General features: G+C 45.1%; 1 protein-coding gene across 15 annotated transcripts in view; it reads right to left on the reverse strand.

Annotated features, from left to right (window-relative positions):
* LOC126992984 (uncharacterized) overlaps nt 1-20,432 on the reverse strand; it is a 117,144-nt gene that overhangs the window by 22,208 nt on the left and 74,504 nt on the right. For 12 of the 15 annotated variants that reach the window (XM_050851883.1, XM_050852099.1, XM_050851940.1 and 9 more), the window contains exons 2-4: nt 8,430-8,603; nt 3,602-3,802; nt 884-979 (exon numbers count right to left, since the gene is read on the reverse strand). In XM_050851883.1, coding sequence (XP_050707840.1) covers nt 884-979; nt 3,602-3,802; nt 8,430-8,603 — 471 coding nt within the window. The remainder of the gene's footprint in view (nt 1-883; nt 980-3,601; nt 3,803-8,429; nt 8,604-20,432) is intronic. The other 3 variants (XM_050851994.1, XM_050852045.1, XM_050852187.1) reach the window with 3 other exon arrangements.

Below are 20,432 nucleotides of genomic sequence, written 5' to 3' on the forward strand. Positions count from 1 at the left end.
CTTTGTCTCAACTCCATGATTGTCGTAGGGGTTCACTTTCCCCTTTTTCTCTTTGCTGCTTGGTGTTATTTTGAAACTGCTCTACTTTTTTATGCTATTATTACTTCTGAATATGTACTCTCTTGACATGGATTTACCTACCTATAACAGCTGTTCAGCACTTCTATGCATTACTGGTGAGTAATAAAACATGACGTCATTATTTTCTGATTATGTGAATACATTTTTAATATCCATGGGTCCCTCAGAGTAATCCAAGCAATTTGATAATCTAAATGACCTTCAATCCACTGCCATTTAGATTATTGGACTTTAACTGCAATTTGATTTCAGGAAGATACTTGTGTTAAGCTGATAAAGTTGACCAATGAAAGACATATTAAAACTATTTCATGAACTATAAACACAAAAGCGGTAACACTAAGAGCAATAACAGTACAACTAGACACACAACTATGCAGCACTTGACTAGCTACTGTAGTCAAGTAGCACATGAGTACTAACAGCACACCTGGAGGGAAACACTTCATGCAAACCTGTGGGCTGACTACCTCTCCTCCACAATGCAACACAACAAACACTGGTATGATGATGAACTCAGTGCATCATGCATGTGTTATTTTAGGAAATTCAAATTATGAGTCAAAAGAAACTTAGAAGCGTGTTCTTTCTTAAGAGGATAAGCTCTGTTGACTTCTTTGTTAGGTTAAAGTTTCACTCCTCCAGAGGCTGGCAGTGCCTGTGCCCCCTGACAACATACTACAATCCAGGCCCTTCATGGTTTTGCATTCATTCTCAAGAAACACTTAAATGCTTTTGAAAACAAAACTTTCCCCATGATACCAAAACAGGTTAGTATCAAGTCTGCTTCAGATCACAATACCTCCTTCTCCAAAAAAGAGGTCATTAGGGCCTGCCATTGAAGCCCTTTGTTGTTTACTTGGCTGCAAGTTATCCCCTTGAGTAAGCCAATAAGCATCTGAGGAAGACATAAGTAAACATGAGGCTGGTTACCAGTGAGCACCAGCACAAACGAAACCACCACCACCACCCCCTCACAAAGGGTGGCCAGACTGCCTTACCTCAGATGACATACAGGCATAAGAGGGTGGGAGGAAGTGTGTCAGTGATTAGTAACAGGCACTGGTTATTTGCCAGCACACACTTTTTTTACCTTGACCATCTCAAATTCTTGCTAATGAATTCTGTTTACTTGCAGACCTGGTTAGTGATAAAGCTGCTATCCACTTTTCCAAAGCTATGTAACTGTGATGACCATATTTCCATTGACGGTGATAAAACTACTGCTGCTAATAGTAAAGGTTGCTGTGTGTGGTGAATTCCTAGACTGTGCACATCAACTTCCACAGTGCTGGGAGAATAATGTTCAGAGGCCAAAGATTAGTGGCCACATAGAGTGTGTGTGACAGATACTATACTGATTGATGACTAAATGAATTAGGAGGTAAAACACTGAACTCTGATGATATACATGATGCAAACACTGACAGCAAAAGTACAAAAAAAGTAATGTCGTTCATAGCTTTCCCTTCATCTCAGCATACTTTTGTGTCATGATAACATTGTGCCCTGCAGTGATGCAAATTATAGCTACCCAAACATTCAATAAAATAACCTTGCATACATTTTTTTTGCAATGTTTTACACTTTTCCAGATGATCTTCAAAAGAAGACAATGTCAGGGTGGAGGAAAGTAACAAGTGTGGTTTCACGAAGCTTGGTACTGAAACTTATAATGTTCCTGATTTATGTAGCTGATATAATATCAGGTAGGAGGAATGGAAAGCCTGTATGCAGATAATGCCAAGATCCTAAGAAAAGTAAAAGCTGAGAAAGATTGTATAATGCTGCAAGATCTTGTCAGGATTCAACCCGGTAGCAGCAGGGATCATGTTTCTTAATGGTCCCTCTATGCGAGAAAGATGAGAAAAAATCATCATTCACACAAACCATTTCATAATATGTATCAAAGCATTTCTGATCAGTTTATGTATCATCTATTTTGGGGGGTTCAAATCATGGCACAAATTTGGCCCGTCGCAGCTACACGGTAAAGCCACAAATTTGGCCCGTCGCTGCTACTGGGTTAAAAATGGAGCCAGGTGTGGGAGAGGAAAGTCAATGTGAAATAAAAAAAGCAGGTTGTTGAAAATGGGCAAAAGTGTTCAAAGTGGTCACCACTGAATTTTTGACAATGTGAAAAACAGAAAAGCGAGAAAGCAGAAAGACCTAGGAGTGTTGATTCAGGTTAAACCATCACCTGGAAACACATTAATAGTCAGAGACATGTATAAACTGTTGACAAACTTAAAAACGTCATTTCACAACATGAAGAAAATGCTAGTGTTTTACTGATCTGTTCCAGGTTGTGATATGCAGCAGTAGTACGGTCTACTCATACAAAGGGACAAATGAACAAGATTGGAGAATACAAAGAGCAGCAAGCATGATGGTCCCTAGCCTGACAGATTTAATGTAAAACAAGTCACCTAAAAAGTGGGTGCTGCTCTCCTTATAAAGAAAGGAGAGGTGACATGACTGCAGTGTTCATGGGAATGATGGGAGTGGACAGAATTGATAAAGAAGCTCTGTTTGTAAAGTGTAGGAGAGGAACTAGGGGGATAGGGAATAAAATTGAGAAAGACAAGATGCACGAAAGACATCAAGAAATACAGTTTTCCCAATAGACACATCAAATGGCCTGGCCAACGAGGTTGTCCAATTCAGAAACTTTAATAAGTTTAAAAGTTAACTTGACCAATTGAGGCTCTGACATAGGATTTCCTGAGCACAGCTTTTTTTCTGTATATCACAACTATGTAAACACACACACACACACACACAAACACACACACATGCATTGACAGTGGGAATGACCTTAAAAAAGGGATAGCTCAAGCCAGAAATATTAATGAAAAGCTAAGCTTGATAAACTGAGATTTGGAGAAAGGACCCCAGGCTCTTGGGGGGCAAACGAGACCAACTAGGGAAGGGTCCCAAGTCTGAATAAGCGGGGAGGGTTTCCTGTCAGGAAGGGGATTCAAGGCAATAAACCTACTGCTTCAACAAAACTGAGGACGAGTCATCGAATGTCTAACCCCTTGGAAAGGGAACAATTGACGTTAAAATGAAAATGACAATGATGATGACCCCACGCATGTACCTTGTTTCCTGTATATCACAACTAGGTAAACACACACACACACACACACACACACAGTTAATTACACGAAAACAAAAGCTGAGGCTGTTTCTAAGCAGTGTCAAGAGTTCTCATGATATCTGTTAGAAGCTGTGGTAAAAGTATTTAACCTCACAAGCAAAAACCTGTAATGAAGAGAGAAAAAAAAAAAGCAAAATCATTTTTATTATGCTATACAAAATAATCTTCTAATAAAGCAATGTCAAAAACAGTCAAAATTCAAATCAAACGCTCAGTTTGGCAGCATGGCGTCATGTTGCCGCTACTGCTATTGCTGATGACACTGCTAAATGTGCAGCTGGTCAGTCATTAGTGGTGCTGGGTTCACACACGCACACACATACACAGCTGGAGCCCAAGAGCACACTCTGAGGCTACCTGTGTTGGCCCCACACGGCCCTGCACTGGGGTGGGGTGGCAGGGTTGGGGAAGACAGTACTGGCCCCACCCCGCTGCTCTCCTCCATCCCTGGCTGTGGAGGTGCTGGTGGTGGTGGTGGTGGTCCAAGGGCCTGGCTAGCACCCGTTGGACCCTCGTCTCGGGTGATTTCGGTCGTCAGTAATGCAAATGAGACTTGCCCTGAGCCGTGAGCCAAGGGTGTTAGGTAGGACTGTTCCAAACAATCCACAGTGGATATGTCTCCCCCACTACTTGTTAAAATTAGTTCTCTCTCTCTCTTTCCCTCCCCTTGAATATCCATCTATATATCAACCTTAATTCAACTTCATCAGTAAAATGTAGGTGGGAATAATTAATGTATCAGACCTTCCTCCCTGCTCATCAGTTTTTTTCTTTTGAACACACCTGATTGTCAAGTCTGTACATGTACACCATTATCATGTCCATTAATCTCAGTACTTGCCCTATGTCCTTCAGATTATGGTCCCTGTTAGCCATCTCAAACCTGTTATGTCCTACATCTCCCTGTCTAAGGTCACCCACATTATAAACTTCACCTGTTTTCTACATTTCATAAAATATGCTTTTTTCACTGCCTTCAGACTGACAACATATCCTTGATTGTCTGCAACACAAAACTCTGCCTTTAGCTTCTCATTTCACTATTTACAGTGAGCCTTGTCCTTTGCACTTCCCCTCCCTCTCCTATGTGTAAATCCTAAAATGCATTGTGTTCGTGTCACTCCAACAAGTGTCCTGAAGGAATCATGTGCTATCGTAGGAGTTCTAACTCTATGGTCTTGCCAGAAAAAGTGAAAAATTAGGTACAAAGTTATTTACAGATAAACAAGACTATAAAGTAGTAGAGGTAAAAAGGTTTCTGTGAGGAATATTATGTGTTTTCTTCTAACATCAAAAGCTGAAAAACTGAGGCACCAACTTTTCCACAAGGGAATATTAAATGTTCCCTGCTCTGGTGCTGTTATCATAAACTTGGTACTGAGGCATAAACAAAGTAGTAATTTATCTACAGAGGAAAGAAGAAACTTTCCCTAAAGTGCTACTTTAATAAGGCTGTAAAATAGTGCAAAAGTATAGTCTCTTTAAAAAGTCTTCTAAGCCAATCTTTAATAAATTTTCTGAGGTTTGGGCAAGGAAATAAAACAAAATGAGATTTGTAAAACATGTGCTCCGATAATGAGTGCACACAACATAAACAACATGGACAGTTCCTTAATGAGGGACGTTTATCACCAGCAAATGGGAGAATAAATTAGGATGTGTGTTTCTCATTACTGTCTGTTTCCCCCAACGGATGATTGATGTGACCTCTGAGAGAGTTTGTCCCTACTCTGGGAAGGCACAGTGGCTACAGGCCATTGCATCCATGTCAACATAATGGCTAATTTCTCAGATCTACAGAGGTCTTACAGGTCAAGTGACTCAATTCAGGTCTCTCTCTCTCTCTCTCTCTCTCTCTCTCTCTCTCTCTCTCTCTCTCTCTCTCTCTCTCTCTCTCTCTCTCTCTCTCTCTCTCTCTCTCTCTCTCTCTCTCTCTCTCTCTCTCTCTCTCTCTCTCTCTCTCTCTCTCTCTCTCTCTCTCTCTCTCTCTCTCTCTCTCTCTCTCTTTTTGCATGCATGCACACACACACACACACACACACACACACACAAATAAGTCATATAAGTAGGATATTCAGTGATACGTATAGAATGGTAAGAAATATAGGAATAGCATTCCACTACATGAATATGGATATGATGAAAAAGATAACCACTATGATTAGACCAAAATTGGAATATGCAGAAACTGTGTGGTCTCCCCATGAGAAGAAACATGTAAAAAAACTAGAAAGAATACAAAGGATGACAACAAAAATGGTTCCAGAACTGGAGGGATTGTCATATGAAGAAAGGTTAAAGGATATGGACCTGCCAACATTGGAACAAAGAGAAAAGGGAGACCTAATACAAATTTATAAATTGTGGAATAAAATTGAAGAAGTAGATAATGAGGAGTTACTACTAAGAGAAGGAGGAAACACCAGAAACACACGAGGACACAGTAAAATTTTTAGAAAAGGAAGATGCTTGACAAAAAAAAATAATATATATATATCTTCCCGCAAAGAAACATAGAGGTTTGGAACAGACTAAGTGAGGATGTAGTATCGGCGAAGAGTGTGCACAACTTTAAGGAAAGGTTGGTCAAATTTAGATATGGAGACGGGACCACACGAGCATAAGCCCAGGCCCTGTAAAACTACAACTAGGTAAATACAACTAAGAGGACACAGTAAGAAACTGAGAAAGGGGACTTGTTTAAAAGACTTAAAGTTTAGTTTTCCATACTGGAGTGTGGATACATGGAATGGACTTAGCAAAGACACTGTTGAAGTGGGCAGTGTCCATAAAATGAAGGAAAAGCTGGACAACTATAGATTGGGAGACAGGACTGACTGAGCTTGAGCTCAGGCCCTGTATACTACAAATAGGTAAATACACACACACACACACACACACACACAGACACACACACACACACACACACACACTCACAAACAGCTGCCACATTTTAAGAAATGAGGTATTTAGTTACCTTCACTACCTTCATACGTTTCTTATCTTTACTTTTTTCCCCACAGCCACATTCCTACATGTTGTTTAACAGTGAAGCTTCAAACAATATTTATTGCAGTCTTTTCTCTCAACCATCTACTGGTTCCTAAAATGATGGTTTAGTAAATATTCCTGGAATATCTGAGTTGGTTTCCTTGTGGCCTACAATTTGCTGCTAATAAAACCACCTCCATTTAACTTTCCTACTACTGTCTGCCAATCTTCCTGTACCTTTCAGACTCAAGCAGTACGGCTGCAGCTCAGTGCCTACCAAACTGTCAGGACCATTGACACACATAGAGAGCAGAGAGCCATGGCAAAGACCAGTGAATAGAGAGTGTGGCATTGAGAGGTTCACACAGTGAGGAGGCTGATCAATAAGGAGGGAGAAACAGCCTGAAGAGCCTCATTGAATGGGATGAATGGATTGGGGGACATTTTCAAGGAACGAGAACACAAGTTGTGAGTTCACATCTGGTGGAAGGAGGGGAGACAAGCTGCCCCAATACTGAATAGTGGTCTGTGTTGTCACGACCAATGTATATAATGAACTAGAGAACTACCTTCCTGCTCTTCACCAAAACATTTTCTCTGCAGTCAGTAAATATTTTGAGCAATACTCGAGTATTTAAAAACTCAAGTCACCTTATTTACGTCAAAATTTAATTGTACTTTTCCAAAAGACAGCTTCATGTTTTAGGACTGATCATAATGATACACAGAGAACATGTAAAAATACAAGAATACCATCACAACAGTACAAGTTTGAAAAATCTTTAAAGGTTTTACTTGAAATCAAAATGATGTGTATATGCCACAAATAATGCAACACTGCACTACTGCACTTAGAATAAAGCAATCCTCCCAGGACCTCAGACAAGCTGAAGGTCACCTGAGGTTCAGGAATGTGTGATAGGCAGGTGTGTGAGGGTCAGCAGATCCACCTGCCACCCAGGATTTCTCCCCTGACAAACGGTTCCTGACTTGGCTGTTCATTGGGACTGGTAACAGGGCCACTTGGCACCTGGAGGTCATTAACTGTACCTCCCTGAGACAGAGATTAAGGATATGGAACCCTAATTCCTCCTCTTGTCCCTTTCTCCTCCTCACACTGCTGCTCCTCACTACACCACTGCCACAAACACTGTCACTTGTTCAGCTCCTTCAGCCATCAGAGGACTATAATTCTACAAGTCATGAGCAATATAAAATTAAGAAAAGAAAGCTGCATGTGGAAGATCCTCCATTTAAGAGCATGCAGAGTGCACTCTGTGGCAAAGGTCAAGAAAAGTACAACAACATGTATTTTATGACACATTGGAGATGTATTTATTCTACTACTCTTAGTTGCTTTCATATTCATGAAGATAATGAAGTGGAATGACCACAGGAACAACTGACAGCTTAATATTTGTCTCAACTTTATGTAGGAAGCTTATAATTATTTTGAATTACTTGTATTTTTTTTTCTTAAAGTCACCAATTACAGCCTCTCAGTCTTGGTAAGGAATACTATGTAGTATATCTATGTGGAGATTTACTGTACACCAGCAAGCCTTCAACAATTAACATGGAATAGACTTCCTGTAGGGGACTGTTCCTGACCTTGCCACACCTCCCCCAGCATGGTGACATCAAACGATGCAGGTACATAGATGTATGTGTATCCTTGTATCAATCCCTCATACATTTCCTGAGGCCCACCACTCAGCAACCCAGTAAGTCTGTGCAGCAAGTGGATGCATTTCAGTGTAATGCACATGACACAAGCATTGCTAAGGTGATGGATGCTCAGGACCCACCACCACTAAGGTAAGGCAGCTCAGGCCACTCTGTATGTGTCACTCAATGGGCTGTCAGGGGCCAAAGAGCTGTGTAAGCTTGCTCTTCTCTATGGCACCACTCCTAACTTCCAAGGCTAGTGACACCCTCACCACTCACCTCATCCACTAACACCACCACACTGGACACTAATACAACAGTGATAAATGCTGAGGTATAGATGATGGGGTGGTAGTGGTGGTGTTGGTGGTGGTGTGGAGGGTCCAGAAGCTAAAAAGAGAAGAATTAAGTGAGGGCTGTGTGAGATATTAGGTGCTGTATAGTTGGGAAGACTCCTGAACAGTGTGTGTGGGGGAGTAAGGGCTGGTGTAAGGGGAGGGTAAGGAACAGGGAGGGTTGGACTTACCCTTCTGAGCGGGGCTTTTCTTTGTGGTGGTTGGGTTAGGCTGCCTGTCCTTCTGTGGTTGCTGCTGTTGCTGCTGCTGTTGTTGGCCCATCTGGTTGCTGGCATGGCCATTGGCAGCAGAGGGCGCACTGCCCCCTGACCCCCCACTGTTGTCTCGGCCATCACCTCCCCCACCTGGAACAAGACAAACAGCTTTCATTAATGCTCAGATGACATCAACCCAGTCCTTTAGCCAGTTTCTAGAATGACCATTACTCTTGTACAATGACTTCTGTGGTTCAGAGCAGCAGTGGTGGTGGTGGAGGTTAGAAAGTGCAGTGTGAAGTGTGGTGGTGGTGAGGTTCACTGGAGTAATGGCACCAGTATAATGAAGATCGTGGTGGCTGGCATTTGACAGACTCAAGTTGGCATTAGCAGTGGTGGATGTGAAGGTGGATGTGGAGGTGGTGGGTCTGAATAAAGTACTTGTGACAATGCTGGCAGTTACATGGTATTAATATAAGAAATCAAGGCAAGAAAATAGGGAAACAACATGGTAATGTTTTCAAATTCTTGCTAGATGCAATGAATGTGATGAACATATGCTTATAATGCTTCCTATGGGGGAGAGTTGAGTGGAAGCTCTGGGGAGTGTGTGTGTGTGTGTGTGGGGGGGGGTTAGCGTTCGTGCGAGTGTGTGTGTGTGTGTGTGTATGTGTGTGTGTATTTACCTAGTTGTGACATGGGAAAAGAGCTAAGCTCGCGCTGTCCCGTTTCCATATCCACTCTTGTCCAATTTTTCCTTACAATCATGAATGTTTCTTGCACAGACCACCTCCTCCTCTAGTCTATTCCATAGCTCTATGCTTCTATTTGGGAAGCTAAATTTTTTCACATCTCTCCTACACGTGGTCACCCTCAACTTCTTTCCATGTCCTCTTGTTTCTCTTGTTCCACACACACAGGTCCTCTCTGTCCAAATGCTCTACTCCATTCGCCACCCTGTACATCGCTTTCAGATCTCCTCTTTCTCTTCTTCTCTCCAGGGTTGTGAACTCCATGCTATCGAGTCTCTCCACATAAGTCCGATCTCAAAGTTCCGGTACCATTTTAGTTGCCACTCTCTGCACTCTTTCCAGCTTCTTTATGTTCTTTTTTTCGTGAGGAGACCAGCAGACCACTGCTGCATATTCCAACCTTGGCCTTATCATTGTGACTATTATTTTCCTCATCATCTCCTCATCCAAGTACACAAATGCCGTCCTTATGTTCCTCAGCAAATTCAGTTTGTCCCGTTATTCTGTTGATGTGTTTGTCCGGTGACATATTCTCTGAAACAGTCACTCCCAAATCTTTTTCCTCCACTCCTCTGCATATTGTCTCACTTCCCATCTTGTAATCATATTCGCATCTTCTGCCACCTACCAAACTCCATGTGTGTGTGTGTGTGTGTGTGTGTGTGTGTGTGTGTGTGTGTGTGTGTGGGTGGGTGGGTGGGGGGGAGGTGGTATTCTAATTTCTTAATCATGGTAGTGATTAGCCTTCTCATCATGTCCTAATATTTCCTCCAAGTTATATGTGTCTCTCTAAAGATCATTTATATGACTCTCTGGTTGATTATCATCCCACATTAAATTCCATCTCCCATCCATACTCCATTTCCAAATTTATCAGCAAACAGGTTTATCCTTTTTCAATCTAGAATAAATACAATCCCATCCATCCCTTTCCTGAGTTCTGTCTGTCACTCTTGAGTAAAACTTTTGAAATCCCATATTGTTGCTGGTAATTAACTTATGCTCTTCTAGAAATTTAGTCCACTGCTTTATTTTGCACAAAACACTTGTCAGGATATGGGTCTGTAGTTTGAAGGTTCATCTTCCTTCCACTCATGTGTGTGTGTGTGTGTGTGTGTGTGTGTGTGTGGATGGGGGTGGGTGGGTGCGTGCGAATGTATGTGTGCGTGTGTGTGTGTGTGTGTGTGTGTGTGTGTGTGTGTGGGTGGGTGGGGGTGGGTGCGTGCGAATGTGTGTGTGTGTGTGTGTGTGTGTGTGTGTGTGTGTGTGTGTGTGTGTGAGGTCAATGTGGAGAGGATGCGAGGTGCGTAGTCAAGTGTGGGATTGAAAGCTTTGTGTGCCATTCACCCAAGATCTCATCATTTGCTGGACTCGAGATGGCAGGCTAGTACCCGCGAGTTCAGTCTGTGATCAGACCGGGGGTGAATGACAACTCTGGTGCTCTGGTGAACTGGCATCTGGCAGGCTGGGGTTCGCGAACTGTTCAGCCCTAAAAGTTTATTTTTTTAGTTGCCAAGAGAGGCTTCTGTCAGACCCCTTGAGTAAGAGGGACGGGGTGGGTGGTGTGCGAGATCCTCCCAGCACCCGTAAATCCATGTATAATGCAGCTAAGCTGCTAACCGCTATTTAGCGAAGCTAACATTTTCGTTAGCTGATTAGCGTTTTCGCTAACTTTGGAAACAGTTAGCGGATCAATTAGCTTCCGCTAAACGTAGTTCCTCCAACGCTAACTTTAAAAAGTCCACTAAAAGTTCATACAGGTTTGTTCTTGTCCGTTGTGGGCAGACAGCACCAGTTGAGCCACATGGCGCAATAATTCCAGGGCTTCCAGTTTGGGGTAAATTACACCTTAAAGTAGGGTAATTGGACAATTATTAGGGAAACTTTTTGGTATTTTAGGGTAATGTATCTTCCATTTCCGACTTTTTGAACTCGGGATTTAATAACAAGAATTCGATATTTTCCACCTGACAATAAATAAACACTTCTAATTACTTATTCACTTAATATACTCCTAAGTATTATTTACATATGCGTGTTATGCACCTGTACGGATGCCCTGCGCATCATAGATCCAGATCCAGATTTATGTATCTAAATTGATCCACTATCCCCAGCTGTGTGGGGGAGCAGTCCTGTGTAGTGTGTCATCAGATATCTTATCAGATTTTGTCTTTCTGCACTGCTATTGCAAGTTCATATATTGGGCATAAATAAAGTGTGTGTGTAATTTAATTTACGTACACCTTTATCATCATCTGATTTTGGCATGCTATACCTTCCTGGAAATCTCTGTTTAAGCTACAACATATTGAAACTTCAGGTCACTACGTCTGCTTTTAAGGGTTTTAGAGCCAAAATACGTAACCGAAGCTAAATCCATATAAAGAAAAGTTAGCGATTAGCGGTTAGCGTTAGCTTCCACTAATTTCTTTATCAGTTTAGCGATTTAGCGTAAGCGAAGCTAACTTTTTAGTTAGTGGATTACCAATTAGCGAGGTTAACTTATCGGTTAGCGGTGCCCACCACTGTGTATATGTAGCTCCAAACGATGAGGTACTATAACTGGCGCTCACGAGTCCAGTACGTAATAAAACCGTAAGTGAATACCTCTCCCCGAAACACACATTAATCATCAACTTTTTCAATATGAATTATATTCTAGATTTTTTCGAAAAATGTTCAAACATCAAGTTGAAAACATACACAATTGGTAAATAAATAAATAAATATATATATATATATATATATATATATATATATATATATATATATATATATATATATATATATATATATATATATATATATATATATATATATATACATATATATATATATATATATATATATATATATATATATATTTTTTCACGAGAAAACTGATGATCATGGATTGACTGACATATGATGAGACCCACACACTCGCCTGACTTTGGAGATTGAGATACATAAATCTTTGTGGTGGGGGCATAAACGGGGCGGGTTTCCCACTGATACATACGTTGTCCTGAGCGTGTCAACCTTTGACCTGGTCATCTCCCTGACGTATAATGTTTTGACGTTTGCGGCGGGATCTGCCTCGAACTGGGAGGATGGTAATTTCTGGCGTGTGGCCACTCCCCCTGTGTGGGCAACGCTCTGGTGGCCTCCATCCGGAGCCAAACAGCTCAAAGCAGGGACTTCAGTGACTATTTTTTTTTTTATAGTGTGACTGGCTGAACATTTATTTTCAGTTTTTGGGAGGAGATGGAGGTAAAGATAAAGTTGGGAGCATACGCAAGAGACGCTCGAGGCCTCGTTGCTCGTCTCCGTCTCATTGGCCCTTGACCTGTGGGGGTAAGAAACCCCTCACCCCGGGACACAAGGTAGGTGTGACAGCCGAGTTACCACAATTTACCTTCCCCAGGTTTGCCCTAATACCCATCTATCGACGATGAATAGCTGGGTGGGCTGCACGCCGACTGCTCGCGCCGGGATTCAAGCCCGGGCCCGCGGATTTATTTGTAGTTAGTAAAAAGGAAAAATAAGTTACAATAAATCTGAAGATTAAAATTTCCCTTCTTTCTTTTCCTCACCAAAGCAAACACATCTGCAGTACGTCAGGGCATCATCTTTTCAGTTCTCCAACCTTCCGACCTTTAGTCCCCTGCTGGCTGTGACGGGGCGCCTCCCGGCGATAACAAACACAGGTGAAATGCTAGACAGGCCTTGCGCCTCCTCGACTGACTCTCTCGCCGGCCGAGACTCCTCAATTTCCTGTCTTTTTCAGCGGCGGTAGTTAATCTGAGGCAAGTGGCCGGGCGCACCATCCTGACGGCACTTCCTCCCGCCCTCGCTGCAGCCGCCTTTTGCTCGGTAAGGTTTATCTTCGCCGGGTTTGTGGCCGAAATGGCTGACTGCAAATTATCAGCACTAAATAACAACGTGCTGAACACTAAGCGAAGAAAGCCAGCCAGGCAGTTAGCCGGCCTCCTCCTCCGCCAGAACACCATTTTAGCAGCAGTCACGCGAGCCCCTTCCTTCCCGTCTGCTCTCTGGGAAGGATATGAAGAAGGAAAGGTGGAGAGGGGAAGCAAACAGTGAGTTTACTTCTCCATAGATTGGAGTCTGTAGGGAAGGTGAAGATGACGGTTGGCAGTCCACTCTGACCTTTGACCTTTACAGCGCACGGTAGGGGGAGGAGAGGAGGAGGAGGTCAAGGCAGTGGTGGTGGCGGCGGCGGTGGCGGGCCAGAAAGAGGGCCGCCCGCCCCCCAAATCTCCACGGTCCCCGCCCGCCAGCCTCCCCGCTCCATCCCGCCTCGCTCCGCCTCGTCCTCTCCGTCAGTCCGTCGGGCACATGCAGTGATATAAGTTTATGGCAAATTATCCCGGCGTGCAGTGAATTGTGAGGGAGGGGGGGAGGGAGGAATGCTGCGACGCCCCCCTCAGACCCTCTCCTCCGTCTCCCCGTATTGGGTGTTGGTGTTGGCGCGGCGCATATTGCTTTCCTCGTGTAATCTCCGGCGACACCTTCGCCTACATAAATTGAACGTTATGTCTCCCCAACCTTTTCAAGCTGAACTTATCTGGAGGGCGAGTGACGGGGCGAGACACAGCGCGGCGGGGCGGCGGGGCTGTCTGGCTCACCCCGCAGTGTGCCTGCCTGCCGCCTGCCGCCCGCCGCCCGCCGCCCCACAACTGATGCTCTACACGGCCTGCCATCGCCGTTACATGGCCGAATAACACTTCACGACCAATTCCCTTTTTTTTCACAATCGCCTGGAAGGTGATGTGAGAGGAAGCGATGGGGACCCTTGCCCCTATCCGACGGGCCTGGCCGGCCTCCAGAGCCCCACGTCTCCGCCCCGCCGCCCCGTCATCAGGGGATCGACCCTCGCGCTAACACCCTCGTCGTCAAGAATTTTAAGCGCATCCTTCGGCCACTCGCAATCCTGCTGACGTCACGCCGACTGCGGTGGCCTTCTTGGCGAGTCCAAAGCGCGGCCACACGGGGGTCGTAGCCCCCTGATCTGTAATCCGCGAGATGGAACGTGACATTCAAAGTTTAAGAATAATTCTCTCTGGGGACTCGACCGCGGCGAGGGGTGTGACGGCGTTCCTTTTAACTCATTCCCCTTCCCCTGCCGCGTCCTGACCCCAAACCCTGGCTGACTGACGGCTGACTGACGGCTGACTGACTGACACACTCAGTCCGCAAGTCTGTTTTTCTCCGGCCCGAGGGACGCTTCTTCAGGGCTCCTGAAAGAACTCAACAGGTTACAAAGCTTGAAGAAATATCACAAGGGATGACGCAGGGGACATGCCCTTCACCACCACCTGCAACCACAGAGTTATATACATAGAGGGTTCCCAGAGCCTGGATTTTGAAGCAATTGGCGGCCATCTAGGGTGACGGATGGCGAGACAGAGATAAATTTAACATCACATAGTTATGTCTGCTACTGCTATTATCAAGTTAGCAGCGCCTCGGGGATCCTCTGTCAGATAGGCTTGTTATTTTCTTGTCAATTTTTTACCCCCTAATTATTGTTACATTGGTACATGTCATGCATATAACTCTGTGCCTGCAACACAGCGACCACCAGCACCATATCCACCGACATTAATCGTCATCCCCTTAACAGCCCCACGAGCAGCATCACTACCATCCTCTTACCACAACCTATAACAGCACCATCATCACTATTACCACGGCCATTCTCCATAACCGGCGGAAAGAAATAAAGCACTAGAAGCAGACTCTTTACAAAGTCGACGTTCTCCTCCCAGCCGGGAAAACGAGGCTCGTACATACACGGCCATCACGCGGCTAACAGAGAACCGTCCTTCCCTTCCCTTCCCTCCCGTGGCGTGGCTCTTGATCCTTGTCGCGCTGGAGAGGACATCGTCGAGGCCCAGGACGATGTGGACGAGAAATGGGACGAAAAAAGCTTCTGTCCAGGACGGCAGGAGGAAAAAGACGCCAAGAAAGAGGGAGGCTGAACGCCGGTGGGTGGGGAGGGGTGAGGAAAGCACTGAGAGGAAAATAAAAGATGAGGGGAGGGAGGGAGGAATACACGTAGGAGAATGAGTGAGAAGGAGGACGGAAGGAATAAAGAGGGGAAAAAAAAGAGGAAGAAGAGCAAGGTGGGTAAGGAAGCTAGAAGGGAAAAAGAGTAGGAGACAATAAAAAGAAGCGGGGGAAGGGGTACGTAGTAAGTTGGGTAAGCTTTGAAGGTGCGAGGAAAAAATACCTAGAACCTAAAGGAGAAAAAAAAAGTAGGTTGATGGCTAAGGGTGAAGAGAAATGGGGAAGGAAGAGTGGGCGGGAAGATCTGGGAAAAAGTGAGGATGGGAGGAGAGAGAAGAAACTAATAATAAAAGGAGTTAGGAGGTAGAATGGGGTGCAGGGTGAAGGGGGCGGGGGGAGGAGGGGGAGTGAGAAAAAAAAAAAAAAAAAAAAGAATACGGTTATTATATCACCTTAGAAGCACCCCCTCCCCCCCTCCCACCCCCACCCCCGCACACACGAACATTAACCTCCCTCACCAGCCCCCTTCCTCCCCAGCCCTCCCGATCTTCGCTTTTCCTTCTCAGCGCACTCCATATCTCGCGAGACAAACACTGATCTCGCCTCGCCATGAACTCAAGACGAGAACACTTCCTAACGAGCCTTTCTGGTGGGTGGTAATGGCCCAGGAGGAGGAGGAGGAGGAGATGGAGGAAGGTGGCTCAGTTGGGAGGATAAGTGATATGGATAAGGATGGGACCGTGGAAGTTTGTGTGTGTGTGTGTGTGTGTGTAGGAGGTGAGGGACGAAAGGAAGAGAAGGGTGTGTGGATGAGAATGACGGATGAGGGTAATGGATGAGGGTGATAATGAGGGTGGAGCAAGTAGGGGGAGAGCAAGACTACAAAGGAGGGTGGAGGCGAGGTTTGAGTGGAGGAGGAGGAGGAGGAGGAGGAGGAATAATGGGGTCTTGACCGTGGCGGGAGAGAGCAGTGTTTACGGAGAGGATGACGTCTGTCGCCTCCTCCTCTTCCTCCTCCACTTACCACTTCCTTTCTCTCTCTCTCTCTCTCATATATTTCTCCATCTAACTTTTTCCCCTCAACATTCCAGCCTTTCTCCTTCTCATGTTTCCTTTTATAACCTTTTTCTCACACCTTTGTCTTTCTCACTTCTTTTATTTTTTCCTTTTATAATGTTGCGTTTTTACCTCCTTCCCCCTTCTGTCTTGATCCCTTCACTCCACTCATATTCTTTGCCTCTCTCTCTCTCTCTCTCTCTCTCTCTCTTTCTGCCTCTTTCCTCTTGATTATGGCGTTTCCCCTTTCTTACACTGATGTCTTCACGCCCCGTCTTAATTTCTTATTTTATTTATCATGTTTCATTTTTTTATCTCATTCCATTTCTACTTCTGTCCCTTCATATGTCCACTTTTTTACTTCCTTCTATCTCTTCCTTCCTACCTTCCTTCAATCTACTTCTATCCCTTCAAACATCCACTTCCTTCCTTCCAGCTTTATATCTCTATACCTTCACATTTCCCCTTCCTTCTTTCCTTTTATTTATTTCCCTTCACACGTTCCCTTCCTTCCTACCTTTCTTCTTTTCATTTCTATCCCTTCAAACGTCCCCTTCTTTCCTTCCATCTTTATATCTCTATCCCTTCACATTTCCCCTTCCTTCTTTCTACCGCTATCCCTCCCCATGTCCCCCTCCCTTCTTCCCTTCATTCCTTTTATTTCTTTCCCTCCACACGTCCGCTTTCTTCCTTCTGTCTTCACCCCCATTTTTCCCACAGTATTTTATCACCAGTGCAATTCTTTACTTTTGTTCTTCGTCCTTTTTCTCTTCTTTTATCACCTCTTCCACTCTCCCATGCTATCCTTTCGGCAGTCTTCTTTCTCTCTCCTTTTGTTTTTCGTCTCTTTTCTCCTCCCACGCTCCCTCTCTCTTTCCTTCCCTCCCTACCACTCCATAGGCTTTCTTTTTTTTTTCCTTTTTTTTTCCAGACAAGTTCCATCTTCTCTCCCGACCAACCGTGTCACACAAACAGCGGTACAAAACAAATACTGACGCTTCATATTGAAACTCGAGCGTCTGTGTGTGTGTATTTGTTTGTTTGTTTGGTGTGTGTGTGTGTGTGTGTGTGTGTGTGTGTGTGTGTGTGTGTGTGTGTGTGTGTGTTGATTGGTTCAGGTGTTTGGTGTGTTGTTGTGTTGTTCGGGACGCACAATTCTGCTTTCAAGGATCCTAAAGCTTGTGTCTGACTTTCAATTACCGATCCATTCTTTATATTTCTGTCGCTATCTACCTATCTATCCGTTCCTCTCTAAATATCTATCAATCTACAAGTCTTCTATCTGGTTATCTATCCATCCATCCATCTATCCACATATTCACTTGACTGCACTCCATTTTTCCGGCTACTGCCTGACTATAAATAAATCTGCATCCGTATGTCTCCCTGTCTCTTCGTATCTGTCTATATGTATGTATGTATATGTGTATGTATATATGTATGCTATGTATTCCTGTACACGCGTCACTCTTTACACTACATCAGTATTTATATCGAGTAATATACATTTGTTTAAACTGATGCATGTAACGTATCTCTGAATTTATCTGTTATTTCATTCGCACGTGTATCGGTACATCAATATTCACCTTTTTCATATGTACACCAATTACCCGTAATAATAATCGGTCAATCGGTCAATCAATCAATCAATCACGCAATCAATCATTCCATCTGTCTGTGAACCCGTGCACCCAATTACTGGTTCTGCTGTATTGCTCCGTCTGTGCGTCAACCTGTCTATCATTATGTCAGTCTGTCTATCAGGGCGTATCTATCGGTCCCGCCGTTGAGCCAGGGCCATCACTCAGCCTCCTGCCGCCGGCCAAACTCAGTCCAGCAAGTTTTAAGGATGAAAAAGTTACACGAAGAGAGCAGGAAAGGGGAAGGGGGGGTGAAGCGGAGGAAGAGGGAAGGGAGGTTGGGAGGAGGAGGAACAGGAGGAGGAGGATGGGGATGGGAAGGAGCGGGCGGTCGTCACTAAGGAAAGCATCACTCCACTCCACCTCACTCCATATCCTGCCAGCCCATCCAAATTCCATTCAGTCCCATGTTACGTCCTCTCTTCCCAGCACCCTTCAAGTCCCCCCAAGGTTCACCCCCCCCCCCCCCCCAGATTACCCCTGCCCCCGTTCCCGTTGCAGCTCCACCCCATTCAGTCCCGGCTTCCAAGCACCTGTCCCTCCTTCAACACACCTGCCCTGGCCTTTCCATATCCTCAGACTTTCCTCATTGGACTTGCAAAATACCCGTGTTTGTCTGCTATATGTGTGTGAATGTGTGTGTGTGTGTGTGTGTGTGTGTGTGTGTGTGTGTGTGTGTGTGTGTGTGTGATGCCTCTATGTTGGCCTTTTGTTTGGTCTCTCTCTCTCTCTCTCTCTCTCTCTCTCTCTCTCTCTCTCTCTCTCTCTCTCACCAGGCCTTCAATCAATCTGGTTAGTCATATGCAAATGAAGTGACAATGTGCGTTGCTTCGCCTGTCTGACACACTACCACCACCACCACCACTGCTATCACCACCACCTCTATGAAGACCTCCCTTCCCTCCCCCTTTCTCATCATCACCTTCCGCCGCCGCCATCACCACCACCAATATCACGACCAAAATAACAGTGACATACCATTACCGTCACGATCACCAATACCAGCGACACGAAAACAACAAAAACAACAATATTGCTTGGACATGCAGAGTGTGGGCCGGTTGGCTTAGCAGGGGAGGGGAGGGGAGGGGAGGGGAGGGAAGGGTAGGGAAGGGAAGGGAAGGGAAGGGAAGGGAAGGGGAGGGGAGGGGAGGGAAGGGTAGTGTAGGGTAGGGTAGGGTAGGGTAGGGGAGGGAAGGGAAGGGAGAGGGAATGAGAGAGGAAGGGAGGAGTGCCTTATCTTGGAGCAGAAGAACTAAGAGGAAGGGAGGGATGAAGGGGACTAGGGGTGACTAAGAGGGCGAAGGGAACAAGAGGAAATGGAAAAAAAGGAAAGTTGAGGAAACAAGATAATGGGCAAAGAGGGAAGTTAGGTTGGTGATGGGTAGGGGAAACAGGGAATGACAAAGAGAAAAAGGGAGGTGGAAGAGAGGCTCGAGAGAAAAAAAAGTTTGAAGACGATGGGGAGGAGGGGAATTAAGGAGTAAAAGAAAGGGAGAGTAAAGAAGAACTGTGGTGAGAGGAAAGGAAGAAAAGGATGGGGAAGAGGGGAATTAAGGAGCAAAAGAGAGGGAAAGATAGTGAAGAAGATTAGGGGTGAGATTGCAAGAGGGAAGGAAGAGGAGGATTGGGAGAAGGGAAAGTCAAGAAAAAAAGAAGGGAAAGAAAGTGAAGAAATGGGGTGAAAGTGAGAGAGGAAGGGAAGAGAGGGAAGGAGAGCCGAAGAGGAAGGCTGGCGGGAAATTGGGGTGAAGGAGGCGCAGGAAGGACCGAGGGAGAGTAGCGTGGGAAGGTCAGGTCGGTAAATGATAAGGAAAACTGGATGTGGGAGTGAAATATAAGGATGGAGAGAAGCGAAGGGGGAGGGATGAATTGAAAGAAAGAGAGAAAGGGATGGGAGTCGGGGTAGAGTAGGATCGGAAAATAATAAACAGAAGGAATGAATAGAGACAAAGAAAGGAGGGAGAGGGAGAGATAGAGGGGAAGGAGTCAGGATCTGGATATTGGGAGTGAAAGAGGAAATGGGGACGGAAAGGAGAGAGAGAGAGAGAGAGAGAGAGAGAGAGAGAGAGAGAGAGAGAGAGAGAGAGAGAGAGAGAGAGAGAGAGAGAGAGAGAGAGAGAGAGAGAGAGAGAGAGAGAGAAAATTGGGAGGGAGGGAGAAAGAAAGGATAGCAGCGAAGAAATGGGAAAGGAAAGGAAGGATAAGAGAAGGGAAAGGGGAATGGATGGAGAGAAGGGAGGGAGAGGAGTCGAGTCAGGGTCTGGGATGGGAGTGAAGGAAGGGAAGGGGGATGGAAAGGTGGGGTAGAGAGGGATAGCGGGGTGGGAGGGAGGGGACATCAGACGGCGTGAGCGATCCAAAAGGGAATGCCTCAATATTCAACAATGCACATTAAAGGTGACTATGTCTTCCCTGTCCCTCCAACCACCCACCTTACCCCCCTCCCCTTCCCCTACTCTCTGTCACGCACCTGTCACTTCCACTATTTACCCCAACCCTTCCCCACCCTC

Source organism: Eriocheir sinensis, chromosome 1, assembly GCF_024679095.1.
Source record: "Eriocheir sinensis breed Jianghai 21 chromosome 1, ASM2467909v1, whole genome shotgun sequence".
NCBI lineage: Eukaryota > Metazoa > Arthropoda > Malacostraca > Decapoda > Varunidae > Eriocheir > Eriocheir sinensis.